Consider the following 23,689-nt stretch of genomic DNA (forward strand, 5'->3'; position numbering starts at 1 on the left):
TCATCGATCTTTGAAATTTTCTGCGGCTTGCCCATACAAACATTCTGACTAGTAATTTCGAAAGGTTTTTACTCAGCGATCGCGACTACTTTCAAAGAATCAAAAACCTTATCGCCAATTTAGCGTTATGTCTATAGATTTAACTAACTTCCCTGAAACACCTACACACGTCAAACACCAGATAGTGTAATAATAAATAAATAAAAAACGAACAGCCATTGACTAAAGTTGATAAATAGAGCAAACACTGTACAGCCTGCACAATATCAAAGCCTGAACACAAATTTTCTGTCGCTGTATTTAATTGTAATGGTATGTAGGATAAATCTTCACAGAGCCCAATACGATAGGTTTTTTAAAATTGTTAACATGTCATCCAAAACAGCAAACAAATATTTTAACATTAACTTCCGATGCTAATATTTTCTTCTTGGTAAATTTACTTCCAAACATAAAAGTTTTTTTGCAAATGTAATATTCTATACATGTACAGACAATAAATCATGTTCATAATTTATCTTGGGTAAGCAGTGAATAACAACATTTTGATTATATGTTTCTTTTTATTATAATTCATTTTATATATTATTTTATCCTAAATGGCAATGCTGTTTGGGACACGAGAAGGCAATAAGTAGGTGTAAGGATGCTCTAGAGTCGAATTTCTCTGCCTTATTTCTTTCTCAATCTGTTTAAGATCTTCTCTAAAATCTCCCTGTATGTCGAGGACCTTCTCGTCAGTAAACAGATTGCTCGGAAAGTTTCCCAGGTAAATCTGTTTGAAGCAATATGATAAAAAGTCATTTAAGAAATTGTTCTGCAACATACGGGACTGTTGATAATATTGCTGTCAGCAAAATCACTAGAAAATTTCGCTTATGTGCCGTAAGCACGACCGATTTCATTCTCAGGAAAGTATGACACATTTTTCCAATTTACCATCGGAAATATATTCGTATTAAAGACTGGTAAAATCAATTATATTTCTAGATTTTTACCAACCTCGTTTGGAGAATATTCAGAGAGTGTGAACACAACGGTAATTAGAGGCGAAGCCATCACTGCATCAGGAAGGCTGTCCAAGATCCTCTGTTTCGTTGCCTGTTAATTTTATTGTGCAGTTAGTCAATTTGTGCATGTTTTCAAAGAAAAACACAGTAATGGTCGACAATTTGTTATGTCCCACGAGACTAAAATTTGCATGCACACCATGACGACCCACTTTAATTTACCAATTGCACAACCAAAAAAATTACCTCTCCCTTCTTGTGAGGTGGCAGCCGCATAGCCAATGGTGAGTTGGGTATATATTTGTAGTTCTCAAACTGACCAAAATTCACAGCTGCGTGTTGTACAGAGCTTGTGAATATCAAAGCAACACATATGGAGATCTGTAAAAAGTTGCATTTGGCAAGATTGTAAGCTTGTGCTTGCAGGAATTTATTACCAGTTGATCGACATCATGCATTGTTTCCGGCATGCCACGTGTGTTTCCATCTTGCCAACCAAGGCCCTCTTGTGCGACATCCTTTGTCCAATCTTGCAACTCAAAGTCGTTGCTCAAATCCTGTATTTACAAGAAACATTTATATAGTTTCGCAAATTACTTTCGTCACATTTATATATGCATTTGTGATGATGAAATTGCGTTAAAAATGAAAAAGTTTGGTTTTGGCGAAGAATAAGTACATAAATGAACAATTTTCTTGTTCGCACAGCTTCACTGTCACATTTAACCTTAATTTGAATGGAAAAACAAAATATAAAGGTAGTAAAAGCTTTGAGTTCTGTTGAAGGCTGATTTTGAAGGCTCATTCACTAATAGTATCGAAAATTTTAGTCTAATAACTTTTGTAGGTTGTTTACAATAAAATAACTTTCTATTTGTTTTTCGTACCGAGTCGCACTTGTAGTAATGACGTAAGACGCTAGTGACGTATTTCTCTACTGCGTTCCAGAGTTTCAGAGCATCCTCCCGGTAATGGTAGTTTGGGGGACACTTTGTATCTTGTAATCCTGATCGGCAGAGTTATAATATAATCACGACAACAGAAATGACATTTGGGTGCAAAACAAGTGGAGTTGATAACTTTGAAGAGAAAAGCCAAAGCTAAGATGTTGTTAATCATGTTAAGTAAACGTTTCGAACCTATACCTGGTTCATCATCAGTACTACTACAGAAATGATAGATAAGTAGTGTTATTGTTAACATAAAGCATGGAATTTTGTTGATAACGAAGTGTTGCAATTTTCTCACCCAGATGTTCGAGTTGCTTCGGTAAACAAAGGTCGTCGATGTTGAATGATTTGTAGATTTTATGATTCATGCCCAAAGCCTCTAAAGTAAGGAAGTGTAATACTGTAATTGTTGCATTAACAGAAATTTAAATAATCTAACTCTAACATATACCTAATATTAAGGGCCATCTAGGTCGTATAAATATTTACATGTTGCTTTTGGTTATTCCTATAAAGAAGGAAGTTAAAATAGTGAAAGAAATTTATTTATGTTTATAAGTTACGCGTTTTGGGTAAAAAGGGTATGCCAAAAAACGGCAATAAAATTGTTGTAATACAAAAATTCCAGTAACATATAATCTCGACATGAATTAGACTTTTTTGATGGTCTTTGTTAAGAAGTCAGATTTTTCATTTTGTAAGACACGAGGTTTCGCGAATTCTTCTCGCTTCTTCAAGTGTGACACAACGAAATGCGGATACAAGCGAAAAACAGAATAAGAATAAAGGTACGCAAAAACGATAAGCCGACGTCCAGTCCTGAGGCATCATGGCGAACGTAGTGACACCTGAAACCCCAGTCTCTGTTAAAACCATCGTTAATGGAGAGGTTAATAAGATGTTGCTCGACCGTATTCCTTGCAAGTCTTGATTTTTCCTTACCTTTTTGTAGAACCATGACCCGCGGATTTTTCCTCCATGCTGTGATTGGACTCGCTGAAGTGGGCCCCTGGTTTTTTAGTGTTGTTGTATCGAATATCGCTTTATGACCGTGCAGTCATGATCTGCGGCAATGTTTGTCCGGTTTGTCCTATATACAAAGCGTGCGCGCAGCGAACCAGGTTATATGGCTTACACAACGTTCTTTAGATAAATGTTCCCTTTGGGCTGAATTGTTTCCCGTTTTTACTGGTAAGAGGGTTACTTTTGTGTCTTGTTGTAAAAAAATAGATTGTAGGTCCCTTGTAACCTTTCTGAAGAATTTACACCTAAGGGAACATATTTTACAATAAACGAAGGCTGTGTGAGCCATATAACATGTGTACACCATGCGCTCGCTTTGTATGTAGTACAACCCAGAGGTATATTGCAGATACTACACGGTCATAAAAACGATATTTGAAGCAACAACACTGAAAAACCAGGGGGCCGCTACAATGAGTCCAATCACAGCGTGGAGGACATCCGCGGGTCATGGTTTTGCAAAATTAAAGCAAAGGAAAACGGTCAAATAACAATACATTCATCACTCCATCAATGCTTGTCTCAAGAGTCGGAGTTTCATGAGCCACTACGTTCACCATGATGCCGCAGGACTGAACTGAATGACGGTTTATCGTTTGGGCGTGCCTTCTTATGTTTTCCGCTTGTTTCCGCGTTTCGTTTTGTCAACATTATTTACACCAGATGAAGAGGAAATCGCAACAGCTCGTGTGAATAAAAATTTGGCATGTACACAAATTGATTTTGCGTAAACAAGTTGCATAATAAGAACTGTACTTTGTGCGACATTTTTGTTTGGTGTAGGAATAGAATACGTACCAGTTGCAATACTTTTCGATACTATACCATTCTTCGAAATCAGAATAATTCTTGCGTCAGTGTTGATCACCATCACAGTTCGGAGATGTGGGAACAGAAGCTTGTAGACTGGATGAGCGCGCGGAAGGCATCGAAACAGAGCGACTGCAAACGGTTCCATCGCTCCATGCGTTAAGAGGAAATGGGAAATCCACTAACATGCGGCAAAAGTGATTACCAATCGACAATATATTTCCTGTTGGATGTTGCTTGTAACAAGGACTAATTTTATGCTACACGGCTACGGGGTCAATTAAAAACATACAGCTCGTTATAAACAGGGGCACTATGAAGGTCAAGTCATCAAGACACATCTAGTTTTGTAATAGATGTAAGTGTACCACATAGTGCACTCTTACCTCGTGCTTATTACCCAACGCACATCTGAAATACATTTTTGCCAAAAGCCAATCATCATGGCTGTCAGCTGGGGTGAACATGTGATCGCGTCTGCCTGGAACCAATTGAATGGCCAAAGGCAGAAACTGATCCTCGTCGTTGACGTAGAACATTGCAAAACAGTCCGGGCAATTTAGGGGCTGTTTATTCTTGTAGTGTGTTTTTCTGGGCACATCATTGAAGTACTCCAGCAAATCAACCACAAAGATTTTTCCTGCCTGTTCAACAACAGCATTAATCATGTGCATTTGAATTATAAAAATATGTTCAAATGCTTTGTCGTCGCTAATTCGGCCCTTATCAGAAAAAAAATCGTAAAATTTGGGAATTTAATTTTGTACCGCTGTTATTCCTAAACACGAACTCTAGCAAGTGTTGCGAACAAAACATTTCAAGCCATTATTCTGCATGAATGTTTTTGTGTTAATCGATTTGTCGCAACATGTAGATGTTTCACCTTTGTTTCACTTTCCAAAGTCTTTCCGCAGCCCAATATTGGTTCCACATCCTCACTGGTGATAACACAACCCGCTGGCAAATCATTCAACTCTAGTCTCTTGAAGCAAGGCTGGGCGATGCCATTAATAACCTGCCTTCCAAAGTTCTCATCTGTATCCCAACTGCTCAAAATGATAGAATTAGACATGGCTAACGTGTGCACAGTAATATAAACTTATTTGAAAAATTCTTTTTGCTAACAAACTAATCTTTGAATGCAAATTACTTACTCATCTAACAACATTGCATCCTCACGCTTCAGGATTGGATGTTGGTAAAGACTGTGGTAGTCTTTCAAATCATTAATGGGACGAACCAAGGCTAAAGAAATATTGCATTAGTTCAAAGCCATGCTAGAAAAATATACTTTACACCGAGTTTTTTTTTATTTCTTACTATAATTGCCACAAAATTCAAAAACTGCAATTACAAACTAAACTCTACGTATAAAGTGTTTATTTATTTTGTGTAGGTCAATTTTATATGTTTGCTTGAATTTGAAAACAAACTTTTACAATCAATCTAATAAACGATATAATATTGTTGTTTTCTGTAGAGCTGAAAGACACTTTGCAAACATAGAGCACATGTTAACATATCTCCAGGCCAGAAAACACAGGAAACATGATTCTTACTTTGCACCGTTTGAGAAATGCTGTTTACTGCTCCCTCCAGACCCTTTGAAAGAAAATTTAACAAACGGACCTCGCTGCGGAGGAAAATTTTTGGAAGCTGCAGAGGGTTGGAAGCGTCGACGTATCGGGGAAGTCCCCATCCTATGTCATTTGGGTTAGTGGCCTTTTTTATCCATGGAAACTTTTCCTTCTTTTCTTTAATCTCCTCGCTGCGCATCGTGCGTACAACTGCGCAGGCAACCTTTTGTGGCAATTCACCTAAAGAAACAAGATGCATTATTATGATATTTCAGACAAAACACGATTTGCAGACCATTAAACAAAAGCTGATGCGGGGTCCATCTTGTGGTCACTACCGCGTAATTGTTTAGGTTTGTCACTACAAGTGTTGTCATTACGCGTTTTACCGTCTCCTCTTGCAACATCGATTGAGTCTGAAATCCACTCATAGATGGGGAATTCTGCCTTCTTGCCTTCATATTCGATGATGACAATATCACACAACCATTCATCAGTTCCAATCCAATTACACAGCTCTATAAAAATAACCAAATTTTTGATTATTTCATCAAGTAAAACGAGAACGTTTGTAATAATGACTTTTGTTTGATTATCAGCAGGACTGCTTGAAAAATTCGGTATGGTAATAAAGCTTCGAACACACGTTAAATGCTCGCACTGGGCGATAATCTACGCTTTTAAGGAGGTGTAGACTAATCCCGGCACTTACTAAAGCGTATCATGACGGGCAATCCAACATTGTCACAACTCAGAGTAAAAAAGTCGGTCTTTCCTGCCTCGAAGTCGTTGCGAAAGAAATGGTCTAATTTTAACCATTTCGTTTCAATACCATCCTCACCAACCATTTGAAGCTTTACAGTTGCATTTGTGCTGGCACCTTTAGTCTTGTCAGAGGTCTTAGACAAGCAGCAAAAAACACATATATTTTAGATTGATTGTAAAACTTAGTTTTCATATATATGACGAACATGAATAATTTACTTACGTGACAAAGTAATCAAACACTTTTTACGTGGGTATTGAATTTTGTGGCAATTGTAGATCATAAAAAATCATAAAAAAACTTTTCACTGTAAAGTATATTTTTCTCACCGTTATGGTAACCTTGTATTTCGTCGACATGGTTTAAAGTATGAGGCTATGATCTACAGGACTGTACCTGCGGATAATGCAAACACGTTTCTCCATGTCTAATCTACAAAAATGTACATAACCCTTAACCCTACTTTTTAATCTCTCCATTACCGACATGATACTCAACTGTTTATATACTTACAATCCTGTTTGAGCACCAGGCTATATATACTCACAATAAACACAAAGCTATTATATAGCAGGGAAGTTATTAACACGGTGTATTTATGATCCAACATGTCAAACGTCCATCTTCACTAATGTTGGCATAAACATGTAATAAACATATTAGTGTCTTCATTGTTGAATACACGGAAGTTGTAATAGTTGCATCATCAATCAAACAGGTAAAACAACTGATAAATTATCAGGGAAACGGAAGTATTTGCCACACTGCGTAAGTTTTAAGTTATACTCAACCGCATGGGTCCCGTCAAGCCGTTTGGACGAATGTTTTGTTATTGTTATACGCCGGTAGATGAATTTACAGGATTGTCTCCCACTTCCTTCTTACACCAACCAGCACGTACCTGATTGCGTTTGTCCTAGCAGCACTATCACATGACAATCGTCTGATCTGTAGCCTATGATTTCGCAAGGTTTGTAACCTTTGATTTCGCAAGGGCTGTATTTCGCAAACATATAAATCGAACGTCACAATTCTTGAAACTTTGAAAATAGTTTGGAATGTACATGCGGTTAACAAGTTGCATCCAGCAGTTTCACACAATCACTGTAGATAAAAAAAAAAAGCATTCGGCGTGTTTGCGAGAGACAAAATAGGAGAATTGATCAATTCGCGTGGTCAAACACATGAACTACAATTAGTTGGTCTTCTGATGTGCATGTCCTTCCATCCGGACATGTGCAGTTTTTTGAAACCTTTGTTCACGAATTGCACAATTTTCTAGCCTTTCCTGTGATGCCCTTGTTAGCAGCGTACTGACGTGTGTAGCCTATTGTCGACTGGACGCTGTGAAATAATGGCGCTTGTTTTTCTAAAGGTTATTGGTTTTCTCCACTTGTTCGCGTCCGTGGACCCCCAGACGTCTTTGTAAACCCTGTCGACCCACAAAATCGATAAAAATTGTCAATAACTTGTTTCTACGATGTCTTTATGCAAAATGCTGAATCAAAGAATGTAATATAGTTTGGAAAGGTTAATTGGACTCTGTGTAGGTTACACTGAACCCGTAAGGGTCCATTAAACCCAATTTGATAAAGTCTGCTTTATTTTCCAGAAAAAATAACTGAACGCACTCTAATTGTCATTTAGCATCGGTTTTAAACAATTGACACTGTCCACTTTGTCTGTAAAGAATGTCAACAGGTAAACGAGCTACAGAATCATGTGACGCTTTTTTTCTTTTTTGAGTCTGGAATGGAGGATTAAAAGCAGGCGCGCAGTGTCTGTGGGTAAAATTGTCTATCAAGAACATCGATAGTCTTGGAGCTTACGTGCTCTGTTGCAAAAACATTGAAGACATTTGCGCATCCATGCCAGCTTTATCGCTACGTGCTGTTTCGCATGCCCGTCGTTATTCCACCCACTTTGCAAAAAGGCTTGGAATCCCAAACAAAGTGCGGTCAGGTGGAAAAAAAGTCTCGCGTCTTTCGATGAAACACGTCCGTGGAAGAGTGCTTCAACTAAAAAGGTTGGTGGACTGATAGTTTTGACTTTCATTTTTTCGCTAAACCATTTATTTACCTTTCAATACTCCCGTTATGTTATGAATATAATCAAGTTAACATCACATACTAATACAATCAAATGAGGAAGTATTCTTACTCCACAAAAAATGGTTCTTTGTCAGATAGTGGTGAATTTCCTTATGGCACTTCTCCGAACATTTATTTGTGTTTTTCGAGTGTGCGCGTTTGTAACCATGTTACGTTTTCCATGACATCTTGTCCGTTTTTGCAGAACTTTCTGCGATGCTGCAATTGTCAAGCCAAAACAGAAACAACTTAAAATCTTGGTGTTGGGTGCAAATCAGGTCGGCAAAACCGGTAAGTTGTACGGACTAGGCTTCACACCATATATGTGTGGCACATCCTGTACATTTTTAAATTTAACGTGACCGAATTTTCGGCCACAGTCAATCACGCGTCTGATTTTCTTGCATACTTTGGGCGGTGTAAAATGTGTTTAGGACATACTTGCTAACCACAAAGACGTGACAGTTGTTTGCTAAGTTTGGGCACTAATGAGACTACTTATGAACGTATACCCATAGTATTTAAGTGCGCAGGTTGGTCGGTTACGGTAAATTGGACGCGCCCTTCGTTGTGCATACAAAATATATCATTAGAGTCCGGAAGCGATCCAATTATTTAATTTGTTCCCATTAAATGTGTTTCCAAAAAATAATCTCACGTCCGACACCTTCGAGCAACATTTCATGATGATCCTGCAGTTAACATACGGCAACTTAAAAACAAATGTGGTTTTAACGCAAATGGAAAGCAAAAATTATGAAGTGTAAACACAAAACATAGCTGCTGTTACGACCCTACAACAACGACGCCCGAAAGAGTATTGATATTTTTGTATCTGCGTCAAAGATAAAACCATATTGATTTAGCTGCGTCGAAATCCGGGATGTCTAATCACCCAGACCTATGTTTGCGTGCCACGTCATGAGGGAATGAAAAATTCCTATGTGATGTATACAATCACGTTGGTGCCAACGCACAGTATTTTCACATCCACAAAATCGTCCAAATTATGCCCGCATTTTGCCTCGCTGAATGCCGATACTTGGGACAAGTAGGTTTGACGGGAACCGCCTGTCTGTTGGTGTACGTGCGGCTTTCTCGACATAATGGCTGTAAACACTTATTGTTTAAATGCCTTGGTTAAATGCATCATGATACGAAAGTGGGGCATTAAGTGGGTGCGAGTTTATCTGGTATTTTTTTAGCTTAATACCCCGTACTGTCCTGTACACATTTTCCACATCGGTTATTGAAATAAAACATAAAACTCGAGCCATTACTTAGTCAATGGTTAGCAAAAAGCGCGCATCGGCTGTGCATTCATTATCAAAATGAAACTCTTCTTATCTCAGTGTGACTTCAAGCGTTTTGCTAACACTAAACCAACATTCGTTTAATTGGTCAACTTTAATGCGCCGCCTTACCTATTTACACTTAAATTTTGTTTTTCAGCTCTTGTTGTTCGCTACACGACGCGGCCCTTCATTCGAAAATACATGTCTGGGGAGGATCAGAAATTCGACCGCGTGGCTACGAACCTCAAACACCAACCCAGAATAGTTTTTTTGGACACCAGCGGTAACCAAGAGGTAAATGCACATAGCACCACGGAAGCGCAATTCCCTAGTATGACTCATTGCCCAGTTGAGTAAAAACGTTCACGCCAGCATAACTCTGTGCACCAATTGGGAGGCATTTAATAAATGGTGTGCCGTTGATGAATGATGAAAATTGTTAGGTTTGATGAGCACGTTTCTCTCAAAACGAGACCATTTTTCTTTACTCAATGGGGCATGCTTTAAACCAGGGAGTAGATTTTCTTTTCGCCAGCGCGCGCTTATGGTAAAAAAGCTCCTAAATCGGTTACTCCCCAAAATAAAACTTGTCGCGCTAATATCTGTTCACCAGGAAAATTGATTACAAAGGCAATACAAGGTAAACTGGGTGATAAATAGTGTCCTTGTGTTGCAGCCAGGCATAATACTTTCTCAAAAAAGACCAACTGGCAAAAATTAACAAAGTGTTTATTCCACCAATCCTGCGTTTGCCATACGCCGAGACTTCTTCAGTGTTTAACAGAACAAATTAAACATATATCACACAACTTAAAATCAACGAAAAGGAAAAGTTACACGCTAACACTGCTTGCAATTTAGTTTATTTCAACAAGACACATTTTCTTGCAGAATGAAACACCCGGATGTTCTATCATCGATGACGAAAAAATGGAATGGGCCGACGGGATCATTGTAGTGTACGACGTCGGTGACATGAGCACGTTTGATTTTGCGAAAAAGATCATCGATCAAGCTACGACTTTACTGAAAGCAGCATCATCTGGCACTGCAAAGAAAGGCCAAAGAAAGAAGAAAACCGAAACCAAATTACTGCTGTTGCTTGGCAACAAAGCTGACTTATGGGTAAGTGTTTAAACCCATGCAAGTCGTAAAATAATGCGCATGTGTATGAGTTCGTTCTGACACAAATAATAATTTCACATTCGACTGACGACTGACATGTGTATACATAACTTAACAAGGTCATCTGAATATGTTTTATGATAAATGCATACATCTATTTACGTTTTTCAAGTCACTGTAATTAACCTTCCATATAACGAATTAAAGCAGATACGCCGAGTTGGTAACTATAAAGCTCAACTCACTGCCTTCAAAGTACGACATCTAGTGCAATACAACGAACCGTCAGCGGCTGATGACTGCGACGAGGTGGCCCAAACATTCGACAGTTTTTTGGCCAAAGTTCATTTTGCAAAACAAAACCGATCGATGTCTGTTTGAAGTTGTGGGACACACAACATTGCTCATCTGTCCCGCCGTAGCAAGTTTGGTGCTGATTGTTGTTGTTCCCAGTCAAACTTTATCCCAGTCGTATCACTGAATTAATGGAGACTACTGGCTATCTGTGATCTTTCCTAGTTTGTCACGGAAAGGCGTTATCACTGATTGTCGGTAATAAACATCGTAAGTTTATCATAACGTTGACACGCATATGACAAGTAAACTATTTTATGTGATTTATTCCCAAATTATTCCACAAGCCCTGTGGTAATCTGACAAAAATATGGGATAAATCTCGTAATATATATGACTGTTTGGCTGCGCAAATTTTATCTTTTTGGGGATTTGTTCCATTTGAGTAATCACGAATTTAGGCAATTCCTGACTATTTAATTCCATGTTCTTACTGATTTTATGGGTCTTAGGGTTTGGACAATATAATAATTTAGGTCTTTCGGTTTGGGTACTGCAATCAAGGCATTGTAAAATAATAGGACATATACAATTCATTGCATTACCAATTATGCATTACAAGCCTTGGTGTCGCCATATTCAGCGCAAAGTTTCCATCGCCCCAGACATTAGCGGCCGAATTAAGATGCCCTCCCAACAAATGCGCAGCAATTCCTTTGTTCGCTTACGATATAACCGTCAGCGAATCGCCACATTCCCTCAAGCAAACTCCCAATCTGTGCCGCAGCCGGTGGTGTATGACTGGGTTTTTAACTGATTTATTTAAGTTAACTTCTTGTTGTTCCATCATCACTGTCATTTTTTGTCATTGTGAAACTTCAGCTCCTATTTTCGTTTTTTCGTCGTCAACAATATGTTCTTCGTGCTTCACTATATTCGATGTAAAATGCATCGATTCCTACATATTGTGGTCATTAATCCGTTTTGAACTTATAGTAGACAACACTGGATATATATGTTTGAATAATATAATAGCAGTTCTGTCACTGGACTTACTGTAAAATTAAAAACGAATGAAATAAAAGATATAACCAAGGTCAGGGGTGGCTCTGAGCAGATACACATATGCAACATTTTGGCGTTCCGGTTCCTGCAAAGAACTGTGTATCTGGGGTTTTCTGGTAATAAGACTTAAGAAACATCTTCGCTATACCCTCGAAGTTCGACATACACACTCGAGAGTTTAGCTATTACGTAAAACTACAACCAGAAATTATAAGCACGACTTCTGATACCTTGATTTTGCAAAATAACAGTCACTAGAAAAAGATTGTATTTCTGTTTGTGAATGAGAACACTACACTTAAATTTTTTACAGAAGTAGCTAATACGAAGCTGTGGCACCTGGTTTTCGTTGTGTGTATTCATTTTTCAAAAAACATTATTTCCCAGAAGAAATTTAATTGAGAACAAATAAAAATGGGCTACGTTAAGATTAATGCAGCAATGCGTCAAAAGGTTTTTTCTTAAACAAATTATTGATTTTCTTAATATCGTAACAAACTTTCACACAAGTAATGAAAACTTCTCTGCAATAATTTTCTGCTTTGTAGTGTTAATTCAGGCAATTGGATTAGTGGCATGTCTGGGCACATTGGCTCATATCCATCTAGATTTAGACTACCGTACTTTTTAATCCTTCGGGAAAGCTTCAAGACAAAAAAGATGTTTTGTACTAGTTGGATCCGACATAATGCACAAATCTATTTCACTTCAAGGCTACTTTGATGTACAACGTAGTAGCATTTAATTACACATGACCGCAACGTCGTTTCATCGACTTCTATCAGGTAAGGCCCTGATTGCTTTTGTCTGCCGGTGGGAATACAACTACTCCGACGGTCGTTATAACACATTTACATTCCAGTGGACATCAGCCCCGGGTTTAAACTCACTCGCACTTGCACGGAAGAATTTAGACGATATCGTGGATTTTAAAAATGATTTCTTGTTTTAAAATGTGCCGAGAGCATATTACCAGTAATACTCATATACATCTACATTTAGACTACCGTACTTGGCTAATCTTCGGTTCGCAACAAACGGAAAATTCAACTCGGCTCCGACAGCAATAGTTCAACCAAGTATGGTATATTGCTATATATTCATAGCTGAATTAAACAATAACGCATACAACATTCATTTTCAAATATTTTATAGGCTTATGTCTGGTTTTGCGTCGTCTGTTGGGATTTATGCAATGGATGAAGATGGAGATACAGTTACTTGTCGGTTTACGCAAGATTTAACAGAAGGAGGCGAGTAGTAATAGATATGAGCTGCCCCCATCTGACCCTTGACCAAGTGAGAACAAATATCTACACAAAGCAACCACTGTTATTAGCTACATATTTTATTGTCGTTACCTTTGAGCGGCGGAACAAAAGACATGTTTGGTTATTGCAGAGTAATTGCCGACTTCAATACGCTGGTACTGCCATACACGGTTGATACACCGTGGCCTTGAAGATCATGCGTCCTACAACAGTTAAAAGCTACAGCTCACTGCAATTTATTGTGGAAGGTATCACGAGAATGTGCAATTTTTTTAATTTTTGACACTATTCTTGCATATTAATAACGTTTCAATTAACTGTTGTTTCTCAGTATCTTTGGCACCATCATCAGGCTACCACTGTACTAACAGGCCGGTATTTTTGGGATCGACGACTACAAATGACCAGAAAACACCCATTCCTGTGGGTCAAACCCTCATTTTTACTCTGCAGGCAAAACCAGTTAGCGACTCGGATAGATGAAAATTAGATTAACTTTCACACGTTTTCAACGGTAACCTTTATTTTTGGTTTTAGGATCACCCAATAACGCCAACCGTAGCAACATACGTGCAAGCAGCAACAATGAATATTCAACTACAGTTACATGGACTCCAACTCATTTGGACACAGGTCCGGGTGAGTGTTGCGTCCTCCCATCCGTCACCACAAACTATTTGATTGTTTTTCGTGAAACTAACTCAGTCTTCTCCAATTTTGTTTTTGCAAGGTTTGTTACCGAACAGCGGTGCATCACTGTAACGGTTCGAGGTATGTAATTCCCATTAAAAATGTTAGCCGTATAGTTGTATAATATGGGAAACTAGTTCAGAAACTTGTTCGTGTGAAATTGAAAACAGCGGAGGCAGCGACAGGTGTGTGCAAGATACAATTGGATATCATTGTGACTGTTATCATTCTTGTTGGGAACTACTGGAAGATCAACGCCAATGTGTTCGTAAGTTGTCGGGTTTCGGCTCCATAACCACCTTTTCTCAAATTCGTTTTGAACTCTGTTTCGAATTTTGCTTTTGGAAACAAACTTGAATATTTCAAAACAAAATTTGTTTCGGGAAAACGAAATTCAAAACGAATTTTTTTTTCTTATGGAAAAATGTATAGGCCACCATATCCTATGTTAATGTATTATGACTTTACCCTAATAAAAGGGCTGACGTATGTACACGCCAGCCCGTGACACCAAACACGTTGTTTTATGACGTGTTTAAACTTCGTGTTCGTTTCTCGTTTGATTGATCACAGATTTGCATTTTGTAAATGGTGTGTTACAACTTGTGATTCCCATTGATACTTTCCGCAATAAATTTCCAGCAAACAGAGAAAGGTCTTTGATCTTTTTATGGCGTCACGTGACCAATTCTATTTCACGGTAGTGCGTAATGTTTTGTGCGCAGCTTTGCACATGTACTGCAAAATCACATTATGTGACCCAGATGATTTAGCCATCGAATATTCTCGAGTAAAGTGATTCATTCAACACCCTGTTTACTGTAAGGTTTGAACCTCACCTCACCCCGATTAAACAGTTTATTATCAGGCTATGGGAATAAATCCCAAGCCGGCGAATAGCTTGTGGAGTCTCAGTAATAATAGCAGTGTAACAGTAATACGATAGAACAAGTAGAATCGAATGGAATCAAATAGAATGAATTTACCGGTCTTAACTGGGCTTTTCAAAGCTCTCCATATTGAGAGCTGATTGGTCAATAATGTCACATGATATCACGAATCGCTCGAAGTAATATAATACAAGAACATTGGTGTGATGTGACCTAAGCATAAGAGAACATTTTTTGTGGTAAACAGGATGTTAAATGAATCACTTTACTCGAGAATATTCGATGGCTAAATCATTTGGGTCACATTATGGGATTATGCAGTACATGTGCAAAGCAGCGCGCAAAACGTTATGCAATTTAAGCACTGGTTTCTGTGACGTATGTTGCAGTACCTATATGCAGATTTTCTGTTTGGCTATAAAGTTCGTTAGTGGCGTCGACGCGTTGTAAATAACCCCAAAAAACAAACTCTTGCGTAATCCAAACAGCTATTGCGACTAATTTGCAACTTTTTTTCTTTCAGTGGCGGAACAGGAATGAGCAGACTATATCAACCACTGGTCTGTTAGTTTGATTTAAATTGGTTCTACATATGCAGTTGGAACTTTGCCAGTGACGAGTTATAGCACAGAAACCACTAATTAGGATCACACTTGAAATTATAGGCTTCAGAAAAGTTAAACAAACCAGAAATGCAACGGTAAAACTGATAAAATAAGATGTCGATTCTACATAACATTATTGCTTGTGTCTGCTGGGCGTTGATTACGCGTTGTGCGACGGCCTTGGTTTTCCCAGATCAATTTACCTTCTTAGACATTACAACACGCCAAATAGATTGTAGGAGAAAGCACAGTAAGTGACAAAAAAGGTTTTTCGTGTTTACAATTCTGTTGCTAACACCTCCTAAAACTTTCCTATCTTTCTCAGACAAAAACTTCGCAAGAGACAAAAATTTAAAGCGAAAAGGCAATGAACAAAACAAGCGGGAACCACTTCAAGAATACAACGACACAAATCAACAATATTTTACACAATTCAGTGACACTGTAAAATCACACTACATGCTTTGTTTTCTGCGTTCTATGTTAATCTCATCCATTCATTTGTCACAGATCTCACAGAATTTTTCTAGGATGAATGGTTTGAATTCTACAACTTTGTCCAGGGTGAGAACGTTAGGAACGAAGGGTGTGACAAAAACTTTAGTTTCTCGAAGAAAAAAACATGTAAAAAATAAAGATTGGCGTGACGAAGATTGCCTGATGTCAGTTAACAACCAAGGGAAGTTCCCCTTTTGCTGGATATTTAGCGCTGTAAGTTGTGACATTTTTGACCAAGAATAATACGTTAATCATAAAATAATTAAAGGTGGCAGCCGTCGAAGCGCACAACAAAATTATAAACGACACTTTCATTAAACTTTCGAAACAACAATTGATTGAAGACCTACCAGAAGGTGATGGACGAGGTGACATAGAATTGGCATTTCAATATATTCGAAAGAATGGATTGTGTATGGAGGAAGAATATCCGTACGATGAAGAGGTAAATTTTTACGCAATCCTCGTAAATCCTTGTAATGACCTGTGAGGCAAAGCCAGTGCTCATAAAGCGGTCGTTACGCCTTAGCGAACACACATGATTACATCACAATTACAGGCATGAACAATCACCAATATATAACATCACCTTTGGCGGGTTTGTGTGATAATGTGTCAAATATAAACACACCCAGGTCACAATAAAAGCATGAAAAACAATAACGTTGACTTACAAGCTGATTTTACTGTTTGAAAACAAAAGCACTACCTAGGCATTTGATTCATGCTGTTGTAATCTTCAGTCACAAACAGTTCAGGTGTATTCTTACAAAACGATGCGTAGGTTTTATAGCCAAAGTAAAAACACAAATAACGGCAGGAACGCAATTATTCCATACTGAGGTGCGCAGTAAATCCACGGGCGTAAGTCGCATTGCAGCGAATCTAAAACGATGTTTTGTTAGGTCAACTTTAGGACACAAAATGATAATATTACACAACACATGCAATAATAATAAAAAACAGATTTTGCTTCAACTGAATCGCCGTGTCTGACCATCATTTATGACATGGTTTTTTGAGTGAAATTTTAAAGGTTACATCTTCCAATGTTAAACAGAAATTGAACTTCAGCGAAAAACCGACCGAACGACAAGTGAAGGTCTGTATTCTAGGATGGGAATCGATTCCTTATGGAAACGAGGAAGAATTGGAAACAGTTGTTTCACAAGTTGGTCCGGTTGCTGCAAGTTTGTTGGTTTCTGACAAGTTTAAATATCTAAACCACACAAACTACGAAGGTACCACTTTACTAATTGTGTTACTCTACTGTAACACTGCTTGCAACTCAGATATTTTCTATGACTCTGGTAAATATGACGAAACAAATGATAACTCTCTGGCGCACGCAGTGTTGGTTGTCGGATATGGAAGAGATTCTTCCAAACAAGAAGGAGAAGACAAGTATTGGATAATTAAACATAGGTGCAGGTTGAATTAAGGACAACATTTAATTGTATAACTTTTGAACGTAAAAAACTATGCAATAAAGATTGGTGACAAGATCGCACAGGAGTCCTTGAGTGGTCTGTATTTAACATGTTGTTGTGATTGCGCAAATGACCACGCTTTCTCACTTTGAAATGTAATCTCCAATCAATAAGCGGTTTAATTAGTCTGCTTGGAAACCTCTGACATCTGTTGTATTCGACGCTTTGTTTTAAGTTGGGGGATGGAAGGCGATAAAAATCCACATTCTGGATACAAAAAAATAGCAAGACATCGAGGAAACAATTGTAACATTGCTGGGAATGCAATGTACCCTGTGGTAAGAAACCTGTTTAAGACAGAGCTTTTGAACTTGCATGCAACGCTTTTCCATGACTTTCATATAGGGCTGTGGACCATCTTGGGAAGCATGGAAAAAAAAGTTCGGTAAGCTTCTTAGCATTTGAAACCAGGTGGCCGTGTGAAAGATTTGCGAACTTACCTTTGGTTGAGCGTAATGTTCATGGTTATTAATTACACTTTAGTAGTAAATGACCTCTGGCAGGTTGCGGTGAATAAAAATGTTTTTAACATAATAGCGCTACTGGCACCGATAACAATTTCCGGTACCTATCACTCGCAGAAACTCATGATGTTCTCTTGGCAAAACAGTCAAAAGAAAACTAACAAAGATTTGTTTAACTGCAATGGGATCCCGTGCGAATCGCACTGTAACTTTATTTTTTTTACCTTTTGTTTATTGACCACGCCGGGATTCCAACCCAGGATATCGTGGGTACGAATACCGATCAGGTTAACTTTTTGGTAAATGGGCCGGGCGCTTTACCAATGCTGCCATTCACCCGCCATAGCCACATAGTTTTTTTCTTTTTTAGCGATAAAAATCCACAATCTGAAAATAAAGAAATAGCAAGATTGCTGGGAATGCCATTTACCCCATGGTAAAAAACTTTTTTACGACAGAGCTTTTGAACTTGCATGCAACGCTTTTGTATGACTGTCATGTAAGACTGCGAAGCATCGCTCTGAAAGTTAAACAATACTCTGTTATTGTCAATGTAGTTGGCGCCACCATGCGGAACCATATTTAATGTGATGACTAATTAACTGTGCTCGTTTACTGCAGAAAAAATCTACAAGGATGAAAAAGAAGAAGAAAGACGAAAGGAAATTTGGGAAGAAAATAAGCTAAAAGTTGCTGAACACAATAAGAAATATGTAAATGGGGAGTTTACCTACAGTGTTTGTTTGACTCAGTTCAGCGATCAGGTAAGAATCATCTTTGTTTTATGTCACATCATCATCACTTGCTCAAGGAAATTTAGATGGCAAACAATATTATTATTTGCGGTGACCAACTAGGAAAAACAGATAGCAGTTTTCGTAGTTTCGATGTGGTCAATAGTAAACATCAGTTTCCTGGTAAATAATATTGACAAAAGGGTCGTTCAATTTCTTGTCATGACTTGTTCTGAGCAGACAAATGAAGAACTCTACTGGATGGATGGTATTGGTGAATCTGATGATGAGGATGAAGATGAAGATAGTGAAACGTCGGAAGATGACATGGACGCATGCGGGGACAGTGACGGGAACGGTGATGAAAACAGAGACGAAGGGAACGGTGAAGAAATCGAGGACGGGAACAATTATGTGGATGGGGAAGGAGATGGAGAAAGGGACCAAGGCATCCCAGAAAGTTTAGATTGGCACGAAAAGGGTCACGTTACTCCTGTAAAGGACCAAAAGCGTTTGCCTGTTTGCTGGGTGTTTAGTGCGGCAAGTATTGGCTATATTCGCTATATTCGCTTATTTCTGTCGTTGCAATATTATTTTCTTGAAAATCTCAGTTTTGGTTTAAGTTTAATGTCCTTCTTTTCATTGTAGGTTGGAGCAGTTGAATCGCAACTACACATTGAAACCGGTCAGCTGATAGAACTATCCGAACAGCATTTAGTTGATTGTCATATTAAAGGCAATACTGCCAAAAAGGGATTTCCAAAATTTGCGTTCAAATACATCAAGGAGAAAGGCATAACTAGTTCCGATCAATATCCTTATGTTGGAAAGGTAAGCTATTTTGTGTATTTTACTACTATTAAACTTTTAATTAGGTTTTTGGTCACCAGTTGATTTCTGTCGGGCGCCTCTCTTCATAACCATTATGGTTTTATCGGTCACCTGCTTTTTATTTTTTGTGCATCGATCATCTGCGATTTTTGTCGATATATGTGGCATGATTTAACAACAACACATGCCACACATTTACTCAGTTTTGCCAAAAAATATTGCAGAAACAGGTTTGTCAATTCGAAAACGGGAACAAAACGATTGTTGCAACAATTCAAGGAATGACATCGGTGCGGAATGGAGATGAAAATGAATTAGAGAGAATTATTGCAACCAAAGGACCTGTCTCTGCATGTCTGATTATCTACGAAAAGCAAGGATACACACACACCAATTTTAAAGGTTTCAGGTTAATGCAAATTTTCTTAATGTCACTTTGTTTTTTCTCTATTTCAGGCATATTTTATGATGCTAATTGGGAAAAAGCTCGTGACGATCCCGGAAATCCAAAATATCTACGCCATGCAGTGTTGGTTGTTGGTTATGGTAAAGATCAGAGCAAACCACCAGGCGAAGACAAGTACTGGATTATCAAGAACAGGTAAAAAATATGTCTGAAATATGTTTTACAGGTCAGATTAACTTGGTATTACTTGTAGTTGGGGAAAAGCTAAATCTGACGACAAGAAAGCAGGTTACAAGAAAATAGCAAAAGACCGAGGTAACAACTGCAACATTGCTGGGAGAGTCATGTTTCCTGTTGGAGTAAAAAAAAAATAAAATTTTAAACGTTTGTCATTTTGTATGGTCGTAAATACCCAAAACCATATTTTGAAATACCAAAATTATATCATGATCCAAGCAGCCTTTATCAAAAGAACGAACTCGTGCGCTTATTTTCATACACCAAGTCATGCAAAGGCATGTTATTCGTGAACCTCACCGTAGAAATGTCATATACACTATGTTAATAATGTCATCTTCAGCTAAATATTTCATCCACTGTTACTATGTTACAATGTTGGCAGTGTTCGTTTATGAAAAGTTCGGTTCGTGTTTTATAAAAACAACAATGATATCAAATACGTCCTTTAGTTCGATTTATTGTAAGGCATCGCAATTTCAATCCATACTATTTCAATGGTGCAATGACTACTTTTTACCTGATTTTCATCGACTCAATATAACATGATTGAAAGAATATACCTGAACAAAACTGTGATATGTTATTTTTATGTTGGTACTTTGATTTATTGATGCATATTCTCATTTTGTCAAAGAAAAAGGGAGCAACATGATTTAAACAGAAGTTGCTCTACGAACATATAAATCTAATAAATGCCAATCAAAATCATCTGAAGTAATTAATAAATTTTTGACATCACGCAACCTTATTTTTATAATCTACACTTTCGAAAATGTCCTTGTCGTCCCGGTTCCCGCACCCGATTACATCTGTCCTTGTGATCCCAAATCGCTTTCAATCATGAAATACTGACTCTTGTTGATTGGATTCAGTTTTTTTTATCGTAGCACTGTTAATAAAACAAAATTATAATCATTATTAAAGAACTTCACATTCCAACAGCTAAAAGCGTGGGATTTTGTGTAGGAGATTTTGGTGCGTGTGGCTGATTCTCGTTTTTGGTTGCCTTTTTATTACACCGCAAAAGAAAGCACAAACAGGCTAACATTCCTGCTACGATTTAGTATAACAGTAAAAGATAAAAAAAAAGCAGAAAAAGGTAAATCAGCTTGCTAGGAAAATAAAAAAAAGCTTGAGTTTAATAAGTGTCTAAATGAAAAATCACTTACTGAACAAAGGTTTAGAGAAAAAAAACATGAGTTTTATGGGCGGATTGATTTATAATTACCTAAAGATAATAAATCCGGCTTGTAAACGCCATTACTGACATCTTTAAATACATTTTTCTAAGAATTGTAAACACAACAAATCAAATTTTATCGCATCAGTGACGTAGTATCGTTGCAAATCTTTTGATAACGCTTCACTTTTTCAGTTCAACACTATCAGCAACAGACAAACAACCGCAAATAAATCTAGTTGGTCTTAAAAATTGACTCCGTATTTTACTGCTACTTGCTTGTTTATGCTGACATTAACTGAAACGTAAGTCCGGGTACATGGGTACATTGCATTTTTGCAATAAATCAATAAATAATTGGGTTTTTTCAATAAAGCAATAAATCCAGGCTATATAAAGCCACTGTTCTGTTAGTTTGATTTAAATTGGTTCTACAGATGCAGTTGGAACTTTGCCAGTGACAGGTTATAGCAGAGAAACCACTGAGTAGGATCACACTTGAAATTATAAGCTTCAGAAAAGTTAAACAAACCAGAAATGCAGCGGTAAAACTGATAAAATAAGATGTCGATTGTATATAACATTATTGCTTATGCTGTAGCAACATAATATGTTGTAAAGATGTACCGCCGCTGGTTATGTTAGTTTCAGTGCGTGTTGCCTTTTTCTTGCGATTCTCTCACGTGTCATGTGTCACGCCATGTTCGCATCATTCGATTTACTACGAATAAGGAGCAAGCACGCCACAATTTGGTGACCCCGACCGTCAAGAAACGGTATTTCTTGGACAATGCAGGATCGAGAAGAAGTACTACAAACTGCTGTTTCTTTGAAACTACCGACGTTTTGGACTGAACAACCCCGAGTGTGGTTTCAACAAACCGAAGCACAATTTACGCTGCGCAAAATATCTTGCGATAGAACACAGTATTATTATGTGGTGTCAGCATTGGACCAACTAACAGCAAGCCGTCTTTTGGATCTACTTGAAAGTCCGCCTGAGCAGAACAAATACGCAGCAATCAAGGAACGCTTGCTTAGAACATTTGGACTTACGGAGTATGAAAGAGCTGCACGCTTGCTTAACATTACCGAGCTTGGAGACCAATCACCGTCGCAGCTCATGGATGAAATGTTGTCCCTGATGGCCGGTCATAAGCCATGTTTTTTGTTTCACTACATTTTTCTTCGAACCTTGCCAGAAGAAATTTGGCTCGTGTTGACAAAAGAGACGTTAGTCGAACCAAGGCAATCAGCACAACGTGCCGACGTACTTTGGAAGGCAAGAAACAGCGAGCAATTTTTCGTTTTAAAAGTCCGCAAGCGTGAAATGCCTTCAGCAAGACCTGCGCAGCAATCATGTAAGAACGATTTTTGCTTTTCTCACCAACGCCTTGGCGACCGTGCCCTTAAATGCCAGCAACCTTGTGCTCATCAGGAAAACTTAGCAACCTTGTGCTTATCAGGAAAACCAGAAGAATATTAATGGAGACAGGATTCCTTTTTAAGGGTTTGTTTCTTTTTTGAAACCAAGCGACAGTGAAACAATAGCAGTAATTGGAACGTAACAATAAGCAATTGTGACATCACAGGCCTCAACTGGCTTGCCACAGACATACAAGGAACTGTTATTATAAAACAACCAAATCGAAGAAGCAATAAATTGATGCAAATGTACAATATGATCCTGTAAATAAACCTTACGGGGACGTAAAAGACTTGGAGAAAAATTAACGCGAAATAAACAATAGGACACCAAGTACAAGTATACAAAAAAGGAGTACAAAAAAACGATCACTGACACAAAACTAGTCAAAAGACACTTGTCCGCTGAGAAGAGAGTTTCCAATAGTTTTGGCTTATTTCAGGGATATGTATTTGTCTTTAATATTCATGTAGTTGCAAATTACAATATATGCAATCTTAAAGAAAAGACGAAAAACACAACGTTGTAATAACGTGGAGAAAGTTTTTTGAAGCAAAACTCGATGCTGAGACCATTGGGGCCGGGGGTTTTGCCGGAAGAAAAGAGGGAAAGTGTTTTTCTTACTTCGTGATGTGCGATGGGTTCGATTAGGTTGCGATCTTGAATTACTTACAACGGAGTTTTTACAAATAAATTAGAAGGGTCGGGTACTGGAAGGTGTTTTAGAATAAAGAGTTTCGAAGAATTACCGGTTATGAGAAAGATATTCCTTGGGGGTAGAAAGAGGGAGGTCGTGGGTGTCTTGAAGCTCGAGTATAGGACTGTGAATGCGTGAGGGTAGCAGTTGGGAGTAAAGAAGTTTATCAGTTATATTTTTATAATGGGAGTCAGAGGTAAGAGATTTTAGAACAGAAGAACGGAATTTAAAAAGGTAAAGAGTATTTAGGTTTTTAATGATA

The 23,689-nt window shown here is 38.0% G+C and overlaps 2 protein-coding genes across 2 annotated transcripts; one reads left to right on the forward strand and one right to left on the reverse strand.

Annotated features, from left to right (window-relative positions):
* Positions 1 to 595: 595 nt before the first annotated feature.
* LOC145895516 (allene oxide synthase-lipoxygenase protein-like) lies at positions 596 to 6,495 on the reverse strand. Its single transcript, XM_082984321.1, has 14 exons — positions 6,466 to 6,495; positions 6,083 to 6,269; positions 5,760 to 5,888; positions 5,353 to 5,610; positions 4,948 to 5,038; positions 4,677 to 4,839; positions 4,180 to 4,437; positions 3,782 to 3,974; positions 2,259 to 2,339; positions 1,898 to 2,016; positions 1,448 to 1,567; positions 1,257 to 1,391; positions 1,003 to 1,101; positions 596 to 775 (listed from the first exon to the last, which is right to left on the reverse strand). Exons 1-14 carry the CDS (start codon positions 6,493 to 6,495, stop codon positions 596 to 598), a joined length of 2,043 nt encoding a protein of 680 aa, XP_082840447.1.
* Positions 6,496 to 22,094: 15,599 nt separating this feature from the next.
* On the forward strand, positions 22,095 to 22,790 carry LOC145895517 (uncharacterized). The gene has a single exon (XM_082984322.1). It carries the CDS (start codon positions 22,095 to 22,097, stop codon positions 22,788 to 22,790), a length of 696 nt encoding a protein of 231 aa, XP_082840448.1.
* Positions 22,791 to 23,689: the final 899 nt, after the last annotated feature.

The sequence above is a fragment of the Ascidia mentula genome, chromosome 3 (genome assembly GCF_947561715.1).
Source record: "Ascidia mentula chromosome 3, kaAscMent1.1, whole genome shotgun sequence".
NCBI lineage: Eukaryota > Metazoa > Chordata > Ascidiacea > Phlebobranchia > Ascidiidae > Ascidia > Ascidia mentula.

What these genes read in the sequence shown, in the direction of transcription:
- LOC145895516 (XM_082984321.1), bottom strand. Translation starts at nt 6,495, where the DNA reads ATGTCGACGAAATACAAGGTTACCATAACG. An exon ending in GCCCGTCATGATACGCTTTA is followed by an intron (nt 5,889 to 6,082) that starts GTAAGTGCCGGG and finishes TTATTTTTATAG; the next exon opens with AGCTGTGTAATTGGATTGGA. An exon ending in CATTTCTCAAACGGTGCAAA is followed by an intron (nt 5,039 to 5,352) that starts GTAAGAATCATG and finishes ATATTTCTTTAG; the next exon opens with CCTTGGTTCGTCCCATTAAT.
- LOC145895517 (XM_082984322.1), top strand. Translation starts at nt 22,095, where the DNA reads ATGCAGGATCGAGAAGAAGTACTACAAACTGCTGTTTCTTTGAAACTA.